At 34.6% G+C, this 18,406-nt stretch overlaps 1 protein-coding gene and 1 non-coding gene across 2 annotated transcripts; both read right to left on the reverse strand.

The window, feature by feature from the left end:
- Positions 1-13,022: 13,022 nt before the first annotated feature.
- On the reverse strand, positions 13,023-13,094 carry TRNAD-GUC (transfer RNA aspartic acid (anticodon GUC)). The gene has a single exon. It is a non-coding gene; the product is annotated as a tRNA-Asp (tRNA).
- Positions 13,095-14,041: 947 nt separating this feature from the next.
- On the reverse strand, positions 14,042-17,894 carry LOC127789261 (probably inactive leucine-rich repeat receptor-like protein kinase At5g06940). The gene is made up of 2 exons (XM_052318123.1): positions 15,224-17,894; positions 14,042-14,777 (listed from the first exon to the last, which is right to left on the reverse strand). The coding sequence occupies exons 1-2, from the start codon at positions 17,517-17,519 to the stop codon at positions 14,401-14,403; spliced, it is 2,673 nt and encodes an 890-aa protein (XP_052174083.1). The 5' UTR covers positions 17,520-17,894; the 3' UTR covers positions 14,042-14,400.
- Positions 17,895-18,406: the final 512 nt, after the last annotated feature.

Below are 18,406 nucleotides of genomic sequence, written 5' to 3' on the forward strand. Positions count from 1 at the left end.
TGGTCCATGCTAGTGTTTGTGACGAGGGCATGTGTGAGAAAATTTTATGTTATAAATTTGTTAATGCCCTTGTATTTCATTTTGTGTAGACTATGGTCCAAGATGTTGTAAACATTTATGTTAGCTTCCATTGAATTTATCTAAGGATAGTATTATGGTGTTGTATGTTATTGTTCTATATCACACTTGTGATGACCTCCTTTCGGATATTCTATGCTATCGGGACTATCCGGCAGTAGGCCACTACATATTTAGTTGTTTGTTGTCATGCTCGAGATATCTCCTACTATAAAAATGTAGACATTTTTGTGGTTTTTCATTTAATAAAATTCTTATTTACAAAAAAATTATTAAATTTTAAAATTGTCAATTTTATCGTTTTATTTAAATTTTAAATTTATTCTAATATCTAATATATCCAATAACTAGGCATTTTAAAAATTTTAAATTGTAACAAATTTTTAAAATAGCAAAATTTCTAATTCAAAGTTTAGTTTTTTGTTTAAATTTTAATTTTATTCTATTATCTAATCTAATATATAACTAACATGGGTACTTTGAAAAATTTAAGAATTTATTATATCAAAATGCATTTTTACTTAAATAATAGAACAGAAGAATAGATTGATAATAGAATAGAAGAATAACGTGGGATTAGTTTTTTATTTTAAATTAACTATAATATTTACAAATTATAAATTTTTACAAATTAATTGTTATTGCAATTTTGATAGTGTGGGGCATGTCGATAATTAATCTGATTCAATTCATTAAGGGCAATTTTTTTAAAGACTTGGGACTCATTTTTTTTCCAAATTTTTAATTAATTATAATATCTGAAAATTTTGAGAAGTGGGCCATGATAATAAATAATTAATTATTTAATAATTATAAATTTCAAAATACAAATTTTAGTTTTTTATTTTAAATTTATTCAAATAATCTAATAAATAACTAGGGAATTTTGAATATTTTTAAGTTTCAAACAAAAATTTAAAAAAAAAAGATAAAATATGTAACTCGACTCTTCTCTAAATTTCAAAATATAAATTTTAGTTTAGAATTTTGATAATAAAATATGTGAAAGGTATTTTAAAAATAACAAAAGTTTGATAAAACTTAGCACAACAAAATGGGTGTTTTATTCAAGATGCTTTCCATATCCAATTGGCCCTGGCCCTAGCTAGCATGCTCACTGGTTTGACACACATCAAACCCTATAGGCCTGCCCAAATCATTATGCCTCGTGCCACCATCAGATGAGTCACACTCCCTAGATTCCCCCTTATTGGAGGTCAAACATCGCGAGCAGGGCTTGTTTGCCAGTGGCATCTCCACATCACCAACACAAGCACTCGACCCTTCATCCAACCCCCCGAACTTAGGCAAGTCGTTGACCGTGAAAGAAGTAAATGCGGTAGCCCTCCACGCTCCCTCACTCTCGTCGTACTGCTATTCCTATTAAAGCTTAACGTGGTTTTTTTTTTTTTTTTTTTTTTTTGCTGGAGAATCTAATGTGACATCAGCCAACTATATATGATTCGTTTTCAGTTTTGTTTTCGATTATATATTTGTATAATTTCTTTATTCATACTTTTAATTTGATTTAAATATAAAAAAACAAGAACAAAAAAAAAAATGAAAAGGAAAAGATGGGCCTTCTCCCGCCTAACCTCTCCAAGCCATTACAGAACAAAAGAGCTCGTTTCCAACGCCATTGTTGTATTTTGTTATTTTCAAAAATACAAGAATTAAAATTTATAATCTTAAAAATTGAAACTTTGTGGAGGTAGAGCACGACTATAGCACAAGATGATCAATAGTTAAGATATTGCACTTTTCTCTAAACAAATTAACAATTAAAATTTATAATCTTAAAAATTTAGACTTTGTGGAGATAGAGCACGATTGTAGCACAAGAATATCAACATTTAAGACTGCATTTTTAGCCCAAAAAGAAAGCACAAAAAGGTCAACACTACACCAAGCAGTCTGGTCTGTGGTGAATATCAAATGAAATTATTTGATTACCAGGTAATGAAGATATAAGAACTGCATGTAGTGACCAAAAATAAAAAAATAAAAACCAAGAAAGGAGTAATTGGACAATAATTGAAAGCAAAAGGAAAACACATTGAATCAACATGAAAAGAAGTATGGTCACCTATTTTTTCATTCTGCCAAGCGTCGAGTATGAGAGCGAGACCACTTTCAAATAAATATCTTATTGTCTTTGCAGGGTTAAATGTTATAAAAGGTTACAATGAACTCCAGGGACTCAAATGACTTCATTTTTCCCAAATTTTGGAAATCTCCACTGGACGATCTACACCAGTTAATGATCCACCATTTCAAAACGATAATCTTTTTGAATTTCAAAATCATTTATCTCCTCTTGTGTCCTATAACAATACGGAGACTTATGGGGGTCTAGAGCATAAAAGTACTTTTGTAGGACTAGAGTTTGAGCATGAAAATGGTCTTGCTGTCATACTTGACAGTTTAGACAACGAAAGCAATTCCAAGCATAATAGTATTGGGCAGAAAGATGACCATACTTCTTTTCATGTTGATTTAATGTGTTTTCTTTTTGCTTTCAATTATCGTTTAATTACTTCTTTCTTGATTTTTATTTTTTTCTTTTTGGTCACTACGTGCAGTTCGTATATCTTCATTACTTGGTAATCAAATAATTAATTTCAATTTTTGACAAAAAAAAATAAATGAATAATTAAGTAAAAACAAATAGAGTAAGAATTTTATCATGTTATTTTTTGAAAAGGGCACGAAATTAGCTCAGCTCTATCCTCAACTTTCTTGCTATTATCCATGCTTTTCTAATTTTCTTTTGTGCTGAAAGCGTTTGGAGAAAATGATTAGGTTTCCTTCTTACTATAGTATGAGTTGGGACAAGAATTATGTCATTCATCTTAAGCACTAAGTTGGCACTAGATTTTTCAATGGATTAACAACTTTTGCAGCTATTTTTATGTGTTTTGTTTGCAAATGTTTTATGTGTTTTGTTCCCTTTAAAAAAACAATTTGTAGTTCACATTGCAATCATGTGCTTTTTCAGCATTTTTATTAACTTTTAGAGTAGTTGTGTTATGCAATATATATATATAGCTTTGAAAGCCAAATATTTTGGGCACAATTACTTTTTTATATCTCCATCTTTCTTAACATGATAGACTGTGGATTTGAGAAGAAAGAGGACCCTACTGAGGCTTGCAAGAGGTCTTACAAGTCTTCTCCTACAAGTGAGGTAGTATATATGTCTTGATTGGCATTTTAATTCCATATATCCATTAACAAATTGACAGTTAAAATTCATTAAATCACTTCTTTTGTTGCAGGCTCCAAAATCTGATCAGGATGGAACTTTCATCTCTAGATAAGGTCTTCACTGCAATATTACTTTAGTGCTTAGAAAGTATTTAGTAAATAATCTAGTTTCTTGCATTCATTTGCATTTTATCTCTTGAATCCATGTTAAAGAGAGTAAATACTTGGATTGTGAGTTAATAAAAAATTAATTAATCACACATTCTTAATTAGTGTTCCCTTTTTGTCATTGGTCACCTTAATTAGTGTAATTCTTTGTGACTGCATTGTCTAGATAGAGGTGACAAGAGTTCTCCTCTTGTATAAATTCATATGCAATATTATTTCTTTGTTGAAAACTACTAATTTTATAGTTCAAACTTGTCTTATTATTTTAGCGAGAGCAAAGGAATCTCCATCTCTAAGGGCACTTCCTTGCAGCCTGTGGTACCAAGCAAGTCAACAAGAAGAACCTCCCGCAGGTCCAAGGCAACTTCAATACAATCAGAAATTGTTAGGAGATCACCAAGAATTGCAAACCTATCATTGAGGGGTCAAGCATCCTAGGGTACTTTTGAAGCTTCAAGAAATTAGAAAAGAAAATACGAAGGTTTGGATCTCTTCAAGCTAGATTAGAATGGCTAATCTTTCATAGACTGCTTGGTGTAGCCTCAACCTTTTTGTGATTTTTATTTTTTTTTAATTTTTGCGAGTGGGAGAGAAAAGTGAAGTCTTAACTATTGATTTTCTCATGCTACAGTCATGCTCTATCTCCACAAAGTCTAAATTTTCAAGATAATAAATTTTAATTATTACTTTTTTATTCAAGGGAGAAAAGTATAATTTTAACTATTAACCTACTTGTCCTACAGTCATGTTCTACCTCCATAAAGTCCAAATTTTCAAGATTATAAATTTTAATTAATGTATTTCAAGAACAACAAAATAAAATCAAAATAAAATTAAAAATATAAATTTGTAAACTATTAAATTTTGATAATTTTATTGGGGCAGTTTTTCAAAAGATATCCTCTGATTATCGTAAGTAATTATATAGTTTTCTTTTTATTGTTTCTTTGTGTAGAGGACCTTTTTTGTGAGCTTGTTTTGTAACGACCCGTTTGTGGGTTTAGGTGTTATGGGTATTTTAGTTTGCACAATAGAGTTGTCGCATTTATTAATTAATTGTTAAAAATATTATATGCATTGGTAATGGAGCAAATTAATTAAAATAATATTTTTGTGGGAAGATAAATTAGGTGAATCAATGTCTTTGTGAGTATAAATAAAGTGTGGAAAAGCCTCAAAGTTGTGGGCTAAATGGGTTTAGACCTTATTTAAATTAGGCCATTGATAAATAATTAAATTTTAAGTGTAAATGAATTGGGTTAAATCCAAATCTCAAGGAAAGTCCATTAGGCCTTAGTTGGATTGGGCCATATATTTTGACTTGGGCTTTGACCAAGGGCATAGAGAATGGTATCTTAATTAAAAAGAAAAAAAGATTAAGAAAATAGCAAAATGACCAAAAGGGGTAAGAGATAATTGAATTGTGTGTGTTAGTATGAGGGGTAAATTAGGGAAACCAAAAGGGAGATGGATTGGAGGGTGTTGGGAGACAAGTCTCCTCCATTTCCCTCTCATTTTCTTCCTTCTTACTTTCTTGTTCCCTTCTCCTTCTCCCTCTCCCGATTGTCTCTTCTTCCTCCACTGTTCTTCTTCATTGGAGCTTCAAGTGGAGAATTTCCAATTTGAAGGGGTGTCTTCATCTCTGTGGATTTGCAACCATCTAAGGCAAGTTCTCTTCCTTCTTGTTTCATATGCAAGATCTTCTTCTTCTTCTCCTTATGATTGTGTAAGCTCTTCTTCTCTTGTTTATCTTTTAATGCAAGTTCTTCAACCTTGTTTCCATCTTAGAAGGCTTAGTTCCTTCAATTTTAAGTTGTTGCTCTTAAATTCTTATTTTTGGATTCACTAACCATGCTATGTTCTTTGACCCATAACTTCTTGTGGTTATATCCAAATTGAGATCCGTTTATTGGGTTTTAAACTAGACATCTTAAAATTAATTTTAGACACAAGAATCAAATTTTTTGACTAAGATTTCAGCCCGTGATAGCCTTATAAATCCCCGCTAAGATCTGAAAATTTTACTGCTTTCGAGTAAACTAACCTTGTTGTACTCTTTAGGGTATAACTCTCTGTGGTTATATCCGATTCAAGATCTGTTTATTTCTGTGTAAACTAGACTTGATAATCTTAGTTTGGTAAATTGTTTAGAATTTTTGGCTGCGTTTTCAGCCTACAAAATCCTTGTTAATTTTTGCCCAGAATCTGAAAATTTTCTGCTATGTTTTTGGATAACCTATTCTTGCTTCGGTTTTTGAAGTATAACGCTCTGTGGTTACATTCGAATTGTGATCCATTTATTTTTATATAAATTAGACATCATAGGATTCAATTCAGTATAAGATTTAAAATTTTTGTTTATGATTTGGACCCATAACAACATTGTTGAATTCTATCTAGAATTCTGTAAGTTACTCTTACGAATTCTACCTTGTTTCAGTTTTTATGGAATATCTCCTTAAGGTTATTTCAGATTTCAAATCCAGTTGTTGTTCTAGAAACTAGACTCATTAGGCTTTGATTTGGTATATCGTTTGTGGTATTTGACCAAATATTGAGCCTGGATCAGATTTTTTGAAAATATGCTTGAAATCTGGAAATTTCTGAAAAATGTTGTTATTCAATTCTTCCTATGTAGTCTATCCTTCCTATGTTTAAAATTATGATTTTTGTCTAGTTTCTTCCATTTTTTGAATTATTCTTGATAACCCTCATTTTTGGATAAAAGGGTTTTATTCTCCTTATTTCGATAAATCTTACAATATTAATTGGCTTTTTTGATGAACATTGCTAAAATCTAAATAGGGTTTTGTGTCACCCTATATTTCTTAAGGAATGACATTTCTTGATTAGGGTCTAGTGTCATGAAAGATTTGTTGTTTCTTGCATGTATAAATTTTGATTCCTTGTGGTTATTATTGGGATAAAAATATACCGTAAATATTGGTTGCGCATTTCTATAAGTATGAGTAAATAAATGCATTAAAATTTACCATGTGATCATAAGATAGTGCACATCTTAATTTATGTAATTGTACATGATAAGCATGAATTGAGATTTTTCTTAATCATTGAGAATTGATATGAAATTGGGATATGCATATGTGATGCTTGTTATTTTATGCGGTTACTATGTCCGTGGGTAAGAAATGATATCTTATGAATGCTTGACGCGGGTAAGGTAGCCATCAACCTGGTAGGCGAGGCTCACATTATTATTTTTTGTTGATGTATTTTCATGATACATGGATATATTGGTTGTGGGAGCCTTGGGAATTATGTGGAAAATTCCTTATTGTTGGTGCATGTGCGTAAGCATGGAAATGACTACATGATATGTATAATAATCATAGCATAGGAAATTAACGTAAATGGAAAACTTATGAGTTGTGTTATACTGATATCTTCTCATAGAGTTGTTGTTTACTCTATCTTGATTATCCATGCCTTTGATTCTATATCCCCATGCTTCATAAATATACTTGTTGAGCCTTGTGACTCAGCTTGTTTACTCTCATGTCATTCCAAGTAAATGTAAAACAGTGGTTAAGGGCGAGTCCAATAGGGCTAAAGCCCAGTGTTAGAGGTGTACAGAGACCTTCCAAACTAGATGGTCCATGTTATTGTTTGTGATGAGGGCATGTGTGAGAAAATTTTATGTTATAAAATTTGTTAATGCCCTTGTATTTCATTTTGTGTAGACTATGGTCCAAGATATTGTAAACCTTTATGTTAGCTTCCGTTGAATTTATCTAAGGATAGTATTATAGTGTTGTATGTTATTGTTCTATATCACACTTGTGATGACCTCCTTTCGGATATCCTATGCTAGCGGGACTATCCGGGAATGAGCCACTACATATTTAGTCGTTTGTTGTCATGCTCAAGATATCTCCTACTATAAAAATGTAGACGTTTTTGTGGTTTTTCATTTAATGAAATTCTTATTTACAAAAAAATTATTAAATTTAAAAATTGTCAATTTTATCATTTTATTTAAATTTTAAATTTATTCTAATATCTAATATAACCAATAACTGGGCATTTTAAAAATTTTAAATTGTAACAAATTTTTAAAATAGCAAAATTTCTAATTCAAAGTTTAGTTTTTTGTTTAAATTTTAATTTTATTCTATTATCTAATCTAATATATAACTAACATGGGTACTTTGAAGAATTTAAGACTTTATTATATCAAAATGGGTTTTTACTTAAATAGTAGAACCGAATAATTGATTGATAATAGAATAGAAGAATAACGTGGGATTAGTTTTTTATTTTAAATTAATTATAATATTTACAAATTATAAATTTTTACAAATTAATTGTTATTGCAATTTTGATAGTGTGGGGCATGTCAATAATTAATCTGATCCAATTCATTAAGGGCAATTTTTTTAAAGACTTGGGACTCATTTTTTTCCAAATTTTTAATTAATTATAATATCTAAAAATTTTGAGAAGTGGACAGGGATATTAAATAATTAATTCTTTAATAATTATAAATTTTAAAATACAAATTTTAGTTTTTTATTTTAAATTTATTCAAATAATCTAATAAATAACTAGGGAATTTTGAATTTTTTAAGTTTCAAACAAAAATTTAAAAAAAATGATAAAATAGGTAACCCCACTCTTCTCTAAATTTCAAAATATAAATTTTAGTTTTGTAATTTTGATGATAAAATATGTGAAATGTATTTTAAAAATAACTAAAGTTTGATAAAACTCAGCACAACAAAATGAGTGTTTTATTCGGGATGCTTTTCATATCCAATTGGCCCTTACCGATCTGACACACATCAAACCCTGCAGGCCTACTTAAATTATTATGTCTCATGCCATCATTAGATGAGTCACACTCCCCTAATTCCCCTTCACTGGAGGTCAAACATCGCTAGTAAGGCTCCTCTGCCAGTGGCATCTCCACATCACCAACACAAGCACTCGACCCTTCATCTGACCCCCTTGAACTTAGGCAAGCCGCTGACCGTGAAAGAGGTAAATGCAGTAGCCCTCCACGCCCCCTCACTCTCATCGTACTGCTATTCCTATTAAAGCCTGACGTGGTTTTTTTTTTTTTTTTTTTTTTTTTTTGCTGGAGAACCTAATGTGTCGTTAGCCAACTATATATAATTTGTTTTCAAATTTTTTTTTGATTATATATTTATATAATTTCTTTATTCATACTTTTAATTTGATTTAAATATAAAAAACAAAAACAAAAAAAATTGAAAAGAAAAAGATGGGCCTTCTCCCGCCTGACCTCTCCAAGCCATTATAGAAAAAAAGAGCTCGTTTCCCACGTCATTATTGTATTTTTTTATTTTCAAAAATATAAGAATTAAAATTTATAATCTTAAAAATTTTAAATTTATTAGAGGTAGAGCACGACTATCGCACAAGAAGATCAATTGCTAAGATTGCATTATTCTCTTAAAAAAATAATAATTAAAATTTATAATCTTAAAAATTTAAACTTTGTGGAAATAGAGCACGATTGTAGCACAAAAATATGAACATTTAAGATTGCATTTTTCGCCCCAAAAAGAAAGCATAAAAAGGTTAACACTACACCAAGTAGCCTGGTCTGCTGTGAATATCAAATGAAATTATTTAATTACCAAGTAATGAAGATATGAGAACTGCATGTAGTGACAAAAATAAAAAAATAAAAACCAAGAAATGGGTAATTGAACGATAATTGAAAGCGAAAGGAAAACACATTGAATCAAACATGAAAAGAAGTATGGTCACCTATTTTTTCATTTTGCCAAGCGTCGAGTATGAGAGCAAGACTTCTTTCAAATAAATATCTTATTATCTTTGTAGGGTTAAATGTTATAAAAGATTACAATAAACTTCAGGGACTCAAATGACTTCATTTTTCCCAAATTCTAGAAATCTCCACTGGACGATCTACACCAGTTAATGATCCACCATTTCAAAACGATAATCTTTTTGAATTTCAAAATCATTTGTCTCCTCTTGTGTCCTATAACGATACAGAGACTTACGGGGGTCTAGAGCATAAAAGTACTTTTGAAGGACTAGAGTTAGAGCTTGAAATTGGTCTTGCTGTCATACTTGACGGTTTAGACAATGAAAGCAATTCCAAGCATAATAGTATTGGGCAGAAAGAAAAAATAGATGACCATACTTCTTTTCATGTTGACCCCAAAAAAATCACTTCTGGATTTGTGCAAGAAAAACAATTATCATGTCTACACAATGTAGTAGCAAATAATTTCGACCAATCTATTCTTATCAATCAACGACCATTTGCATCTACATGGGCATTTATCTTTGGATTTGATGATGCCTAGTTTCACTAGAGTGGCCCATGATTAAAAGAACTACCAAAAATGGATGCTTAATGATCAATCATTTTTCTAATGAATTCACAATATTAAGTATCCACTCTTGGTGATGGTTTCATGAGATAAAATGTAAAGGAATGCAATGAACCAGACTATTCAATTACTACTTCACAAGAACTAAAGAAATACTTGATCAGTAAAGAGCTTACCTAGAAATGGAAGTTCATCTTCAGATTTTGATGCCTGCGACAAGAGAAGTTCAGTGAATTCTAGCTTTCAATTTGTGAATGAATACTGAATTAAGAGTCAATCGAAACATGCTACCTTATCCGTTGAAGAAGACTCCTTGCGTCAAGACCTCTTGTAACCCCAGCAGGTTCCTCTTTCTTTCAAATCCACAAGCTGTCATATCAAGAAAGACACAAACAAAGAAATTGTTGCAAAAACATTTTGCTTTCAAAACCATGAAGAAAAGAACTACATAAAGTGGCCCAAAAGAAAAAATCAAAACCATGAGAGAAATTAAAAGATAACTAATTGAAAGTGAAAACAAAAAACATGAAATGACATAAAACCATGTTAACCATCGAATTAAAATGATAACCTATTTTTCCTTTAACTATGTTTGAATAATTCCTGCATATTTCAAAAAAGAAATGTATTTAAAAATCACCTATTGTAATAGCAAAAAGAAAAGAAATATGCCTGTTGATTCCAAGGTTGGCCAAGGCTGAGAACTGAATGCTTGGTGCTGTGGTATGGAAGCAAAGTGCTCACCCCCTACCCCAAAAGGACTGATCATAAAGATTTCTTAGCAATTCAATAGGAAAAGATACACAAATCTAAATTGAAAAGGAGAAATGTGGATGTTAAACTTGCAAGAACTGGTTGAGTTGGTATTGTTCAGCTGTTTCCGGGGATTTGTTTTGAGCCTATTACAATATCGAATTCCCATCTTCAGTACTTTGAGCAATGAATAATCATCATCCAGTTGACGTTTGCAAGGATTTCTCAGCGATATAACGCCATTTTCAGAAGCATTTCCAGTAATTCGACTACATTACTTTCCTATGCCAAACCATCTTTTTGGAATCACTTTCAAATGTAGTGTTGTCATAGTCAGGTTTCGATAACAGGAGCCAAATCACTAGATCTATCCCTGGATCCCATGGCCAAATCACCAGATCTAAACCAAAGCTAAGAAAATCTAGATGACATATCAGTATACAGGGCAGAAGATCTCGAACAGATGCCAACTTTCCAACGGTTACTAGAGACAAGAAGAGAGGTTCTTGACCAGAAGCAAGGCGAAGTATAACAAAGGTGATCAGAGGTGAGGTTGGAAGGGGCTTGATCAGGGGCAGGGAGAAGAGGTGAAGGCAAGCTAGGGGGCTTGGATAAAGGTGATCTGTGAGCCTGTGTCAAAGTAGACAGACAGGTGGAAGGAACAGGATGGAATGAGGAATTGATCAGAAGGAGATGAGGGAGAAAGAGGTGAATCAATCTGCGGCGATCAGGAGGGGAGGAAACCACTTTGATCATACAACATATAAATCAAAATTGAAATTCTAAACTAAACAAACGAAATCAATGAACATTCTTACGAGGGCATGAACTTTTTATAAAAGGTTTATTAAGAATCTCCCACCTCATCCCCCTTCACACAGCATCACATCAATCGTTAAAACAATGTACATAAAAGGATCCAATACATCACCATCTAAATATATATTAAGATTTACCTCTTGAAAGCAAAATTGATGTTGAAATCAAAGTTTCAGATACATTACCATACTTTTTCAAGAAAAGAAATGTTAGAACAACAAATCAAACTCAAGTGCAGCACACCTTGGAGGGAGAAATGAGAATTTCTTCAGATTAGCTCAACATCAAAACCCTTAAAAATCTGAAAGCCATCAACAAAATGAAGCAAATCAACTATCTATAAAAGACAGTGAAAACTCAGTTTCACGCTAAAGAAATTATTCAAGAAACAGAAGAACTGTACTTTGAAATGGAAGATGGAGAAAGGAGATAACCCATTCGATAACCCATTCTTCCATCAAATTAAAGGAACTTCTCTGCTCTCTCTCTCTCTCTTTCTCTCTCTCTTCGTATCTGATCATGTCTCCTAGCTCCTGCATGAAACAGTAATTTTGCTAATTAGTAGTTGAATCTGAAAATAGCAAATCAAATAAGCTTAATGCTATCAGAGTGGTTGATTGCCTGTACCAATTGAAAACGCTATCAGAAAATTCAGATGAAAAACAAATGACGAATAATGGAGGGGTTCAGGTTTGGTTCAGTTCTTTTGACTTCGATTCCATTTTCATTTCAGGAACATCCATATCCAAAACCAAACAAAACTCCTTGGTTTTCCCAAACATCGAACCAAAACAAACCAAACCGACCCGTATTGAAAACTGAACTGAACCGAACTGAATATTTCAACTCGATTCAATTTTTTACATTCATGCCAACCAGCCAAAAACTCTCACATTCCTCTATAGTAAGCTTCCATCAAGCCCACCACTATTGAGTTCTTGATTACATTTATATTTGTTACGAGTAAAAATAATAATATAAAAAATAAAATTATCTTACCATATATCAACTTAAGTTTTTAGACGAGATTGTAGTTAATAATTCAACAAGATATCTCACCGGTTCATAACCAACCCAATATTTAAATTGTAACTTGTGTTTGGACCCGTTATGCTCCGTTCAAAAACTATTCCTATATGTTACTGATCAAACATCTGTGGTACAGAAATTTAGAGTAGATTTATAGAACCAAAAAGAAGGGCATGGCAGAACAAAGTCATATTCTTAAGACTAAATAAACAGAGGTGATGCTGCTGCTACTGAGGAAGAAGGAGATTACCACCGCTGCAACCCACATAGCAACCTGCCACCAGATAAGTAGGCCATGAACTCATCGAAGACGAGGAAGATGCAGACCAAAAGCCAGGGATCCTTCACTACCGAGAGGGCGACCGCTGCTGATGAGAGGAAACAAAGGGAAACCCACCAAAATTGGGGAATTTCGGAAACAATAGGAATATCCGTGAAGTAAGAGGTGCCATTGTTTGAACAAACAAGGCTTCCGTGAATCCCTCACCTGCTAGAGGACAAATTAATTGATATTTCAGATAGATGTGAGCACCAAGACCGTCCGATTTCTCTTCCTCTGATTCCGCCATTGAAGCCACTTCGGAGGAGTGGATTCTGAGAGACAAAAAAGAATATCGCCGTTGCCGGGGATCGAACCCGGGTCACCCGCGTGACAGGCGGGAATACTCACCACTATACTACAACGACAAGTTGACATCGAAGGCATAGTTCTAATTATTTCATAGCTTACATTGTTTTTGTGAACAAACAACATCTTCATTTCCGGATATAATATATACATATAAAAGAAACTACAATATTTTAATCACTAGGAAAAAATAAAGTAAAATTTTTATTATAATTTTTAATATATATAAAAGCGATGATGCACATAGATGTTTTCGTTTCTAGAACATCAAAAAATATTTTCAAACTGTTTTTATAATTTTAAAAACATTTCAAGCTATTTCGTAATATTAAAAAAAATATCAAAAATATGTTTCGAAGTTAGAATTTTTCATTCTCTAACTCAAAATTTTTAATTTTTTTAAAATTTTGTTTGAATACATTATGAAATTTATATTTATTTCTAGATTGAATGACATTTTTTTATAATTTTTTATATAAAAAATATTTTTAATTTTTTTTAATTTTTGTGTTTCCCCCACATATATATGTTTCCTATTTTTTAAAAAAATATTATTTTTTATTTTTTTATCGTATTATTTTTTGTTTTCAATTTGGTGTAACCTAGCATATAAATATTGAAAAAAAAAAAAAAAAAAACTTACAATGGACTATTGCATGGCTCCATTAGCATCACGAAAAGGTCCTATAAAGTTTCACCAACAAAGTGAGAAAGGTAGGGATAGAGGAGAAAAAGATTGGCCTGTCTTACATCATTTTGATGGTAAAGAGGTTTTTTTTTGTGGCTTTTTTTTTTTTTTTTTTTTTTTTTTGTTTTTGGTGGTAGCGCTCATCAGTGAAGATCTAATTCATAGCTAAAACCCAACAAGTGATGAGGTTTTAGTGTTCTGAAACTTTATCGGTTGAGTTTTTCAAAATATAAAATTATCTAATCAAGGAGTTTTCACGTATAGTCTCCTTACTTAACATAATATAAGAAAGCATATGAAAACATGATTTTATATTTTCCCACTTCCCAAACACCAAGCTCCATGCAAATTTGAGGCTAAAAGCCTCTTTCATGGCTGATACAATTGCATAACCAAACTCATGTGTATTTTCAACTTTGGACAGTGAAAATGTAGCAGAACAAACTGGCAAAAACTTGGTTTTGTTCTCTTCCTGTCAAATCCCCAAACAGATCACAGTAAGGAAACAACAAAAACATTTCCAAACATATGCTTCATCCTTCCCAATCCCACCTTCTTCCCAGCAAGAAAGAGGCCATTCTCAAACAAAAAGGTTTACCCCAAAAAGAACCCATTTGGAATCAAAGTTTGCATTTACAGAAGCTTCAAGTAGAGCAACACTGAAATTAAGAGAGTTCTCAGACTGGAACTGAGGCCTCATCAGAGGCAGAATACTCCATGTTTGGAAGATGACCGGTTCTGGAGTCGAGGACCTGAAGCGCCCTGACGACTTCAGGCATCGGTGGCCGCTTCTCCGGCATCACGGACGTGCAGCGGAGGGCCAGGTTGAGAGCTGCCAGCATCTCTTGTTGAGAGGAGTTTGATATCTTGTTGTCAAGAACCTGGAATGCCCCGTTTGATAAGTTGATTTTCCGGCGTACCCATTTGACCAGATCAAGGGGCTCTCCCTCTGATTCTGCCCGCTCTGCCGGCCGGCCGGTCACTAGCTCCAGCAGCACCATGCCGAAGCTGTACGTGTCCATTTGCTCGCTGGCCTTTTTACAGTATCCGCATTCTGCATGAAAGCAATATTGAGAAATATCAAACCTTAATTTCACTATATAGGGCTCCACAATAGTCCCTATTTTTGGCTTTTGATCGAGTGGGACCCCAAAGTAGAGATCAAAATGAAGAGATTTGACGGTACAGTGAAAGTGAAAGGTAGCCTATGAGAACTTGAACTATAGCCAACGTTGGTTAGTTATGTGTCGAATCTAAAGCTAGCCATGAGTAGTCACAACAGCAGCACGTCAACTATATGAAGTCTTTCTAGCTTGGCGATCATCTCTATCTATGACCATATCGGGTTCAAAGTTAGCTTTGATTACTAAAATGTTAAGGTGGAGTAGGTTCGACTAACATTGTCAAGCAAGTTTCATTCCCATATTAGTAACCAGTTGAGAGCAATGTGAAGCAAATTTCAAGTTAATTCGGGAGAAAATTAAAGGGCAAAGCCTATACCTGGAGCCATATAACAGGACACACCAGGTTCTGATGCCAACGAAGACTGAAATGCAGCTTCACCCACGATCCGATCAAGAGCAAAATCTGTGAGTTTAGCCTCCAAATCTGCATCCAAAACAATATTGGTCGATTTGATATTCCGGTGCAGTATGTGAGGGACATAATCCTTGTGAAGGTAAGCTAATCCCTGAGCAATTCCAATGGCAATCCTCAATCTAGCACTCCATGGCAGCCTAAAATCCGGCCTGTTGATCAAGTCCCCGAGGCTTCCCTTCTGTAAGTACTCGTAAATCAGAAATATAGCGTCGTCAGAATGGCAGAAGCCCAGAATTTTAGCCACATTCTTGTGCCTGATCTTGGCCAGTGTCTTGATCTCAGCCTTGAGAACTTTGGAAGATTGGCTTCCAAAGTTAACTATCTTCTTCACAGCAACAAGTTCACCACTTGGCAGGGCTACAATGTGGACTCTACCTAAGACTCCCCTGCTTCCAGCAGCTGTCTTCTCATCCATGGCGGTCACCAAGTCGTGCTCAGTGATCCTAAGAGGGTAAAAGAAGACCGAGCGCCAAGTGCGGGGTTTTGATCCTGGCTTGGAGGATCGAAATCGAATCACATAGAACCCAACAGCAAGAATCAGTATTCCAACAGATAAGCCTACAGAGATGAGGGCACATGCCAGTTTCGATATCCCAGACATTTTAGGACTTGGCTTGCCATCACTGCACCGATCGGGAAGCCCCGGCCCACAAAGGCCGGGATTTCCCTGCAGATAGGAGGCCGGAAGGCCAGAAATGAGGGACGATGGAACGATGCCTGACAGCTGGTTGAAGGACACATTGAAGAGGGCTAGCTTCAGGTTCTGAAGCTCCAGCGGGATTGGACCGGTGAGATTATTGTCCGAGAGATCGAGGTAAGTAAGCACTGGCAATTCAGCAAGTGATGGGGGAATTTCCCCCTTTAGGCTGTTGTCAGCCAGAGACAATGAGACTAATTTCCTGCATTTTCTCAGCTCCGGAATGGGGCCGGAAAGAGAATTGTGGGACAGATTGATGATGCTCATAACAGGGGAATCACAAAAATTAGGAGGGATTTGGCCATGGAAGTTATTAAGAGAAGCAGAGAACCTATACAAGCTCTTAACCATTCCAAAACCCTGGGGAATATTACCAGTAAAGCTGTTGTTATCGATCTGAACTTGCTCCAACTGACCGGCCATGGAGATTGAATCCGGTATCTCGCCGGAGAACTGATTGTTTTCCGCCCGGACGAGCCTGATCTTGGGCAAAGACCACAACCCATTTGGGAAATCCCCGGAAAACGCATTGTTCTGAACCTGAAACCTCTCGAGACTCAAGCATTCATCCATGGAGTTTCCGGGTATGGCGCCATTGAAGAAATTCGTGGGGAGAGCGAGGTTTCTCAGGGCTTTGGCATTACAAATCCCGCTCGGAAAGGGCCCGGAAAGTTTGTTCTGAGAGACGTCGAAAGAAACCAACTTTCCCAGAGAAAATCCAAGTTTCAGAGGTATTTGGCCGGTGAGATTGTTCTGGGAAAGGTCCAAAATCTCCAAGCTAACTAAACCCAGAAAAGATTCAGGGATTGAGCCGTTGAAGCCAGAGTTTTGTAAACGAAGATTTCGAAGCTTATTCAGCCGCCCGATATCGGCCGGAATCTCACTGACCAGGAAAGGATTTTGAGACAAATCCAGCGTTAAAAGCTCGGTGAAGTTACCGAAAACCAGAGGAAGATTGCTGGAGAGCAAGTTGTTGGCCAAGTTGAGAACTTGGAGCTTCTTCAACGACCCAATGCCTTCTGGAATCTTCCCTTCGACATGGTTGTTGCTGAGATCGAGAACTTTCAGAGAGCCGAACTGGGAAATCTGGTCCGGGATTGTTCCCCAGATAAGATTGTTGCTGACATTAAAAACTTCCAGAGAGCCACAGCTGGCGGAGAGATGGAGCGGAATCGGCTTGTTGAAGAGGTTTCCGGCGAGGTCGAGGGTAGCGAGATTGGGAAGCTCGCAAATGGACGACGAAATCTCTCCGGAGAGATTCAGGCCACGGAGGGTCAGAGAGGAAACTGAAAGTGAAGCTGAGCAGCTCACTCCAGTCCAGTTACAGTAATGGGTTCTCTGAGTTCCAGACCAGCTTGAAAGATAGTTCAATGGGTCATCAATGGAGTCCTTGAATGCAAGAAGAATATCCGATTCAGACAAACCAGAGGAGCTGAGAACGAAGACTGACGAGAATGTCAAAGACAGAAAGAGTACTAAAGCTGCGGTGGAGGCAGCCATTGGAGGCCAGACTAAGAGACGAAAAGGCAACAACAACAGCAGCAGCAGCAACAACAACAACAACAACGACAACAACAAACAAACAACAGTAGTTTCAAGCTTAAACTTTCAAGTCTCAAAGCTAGGCATCATCTTCTTCCTCTTCTTCCTCACACAGACATTGATGAATGATGAAATTGAATCGTGGGTTTCTGGGTTTCAACTTTTCATTGATTTGAACTGTTGTTTTTGTTGGTGTTGTGCCATGCAACAATCCGTGAGAGAAGATAACAGACAGGTTATGAAGAGAGAGGAGAGGGGATCCTAAGAAGGTTTGATTATATTAAGATTTGACTAGTCACCTACCAGTACCAGATTACTATTTTTCCCACCTTGTTGTGACTTGTGGGAGGAGGAGGAGTATATCTACAGTGTAACTCGCATACAATGAACTTTCAGTCTACCTCACCAATCCACCCTTGTTTTCGGTCGAAGCCATGATGACAAAGCATACCCACATGTAATTCCTGGCCAGACCAGACTGTCAAATTTAATCAAATTATTATACACAATTATTATTCAAAATAATAATTAAAAAGTCACCATTTTAATATAATATCCGCTTTTATTAATTTTTTTAAAAAAATTGTGAAATAAGATATTGTAACTAAGTGGATTATGTTTACACTACATGGGGATTAAAATGAAAAAATATTAAAACTTAAACTGTAGTCTTAGAGACTTTGAAATAAATCCAAAAAAATAGCACATGAGTGTTAAATGTCATTTTGGAGTTGCTAAAAGGTTTCATTATGGCAAGATAGTTATTTTATATCAGTTTAAGGTTTATTGTTTAGGTTTTGAGATTTATAAGTAATTGTTAGTAATATACGAGTCTCAAATATTAT

The sequence above is a fragment of the Diospyros lotus genome, chromosome 13, assembly GCF_014633365.1.
Source record: "Diospyros lotus cultivar Yz01 chromosome 13, ASM1463336v1, whole genome shotgun sequence".
NCBI lineage: Eukaryota > Viridiplantae > Streptophyta > Magnoliopsida > Ericales > Ebenaceae > Diospyros > Diospyros lotus.

What these genes read in the sequence shown, in the direction of transcription:
- LOC127789261 (XM_052318123.1), bottom strand. Translation starts at nt 17,519, where the DNA reads ATGGCTGCCTCCACCGCAGCTTTAGTACTCTTTCTGTCTTTGACATTC. An exon ending in GTCCTGTTATATGGCTCCAG is followed by an intron (nt 14,778 to 15,223) that starts GTATAGGCTTTG and finishes GCTTTCATGCAG; the next exon opens with AATGCGGATACTGTAAAAAG.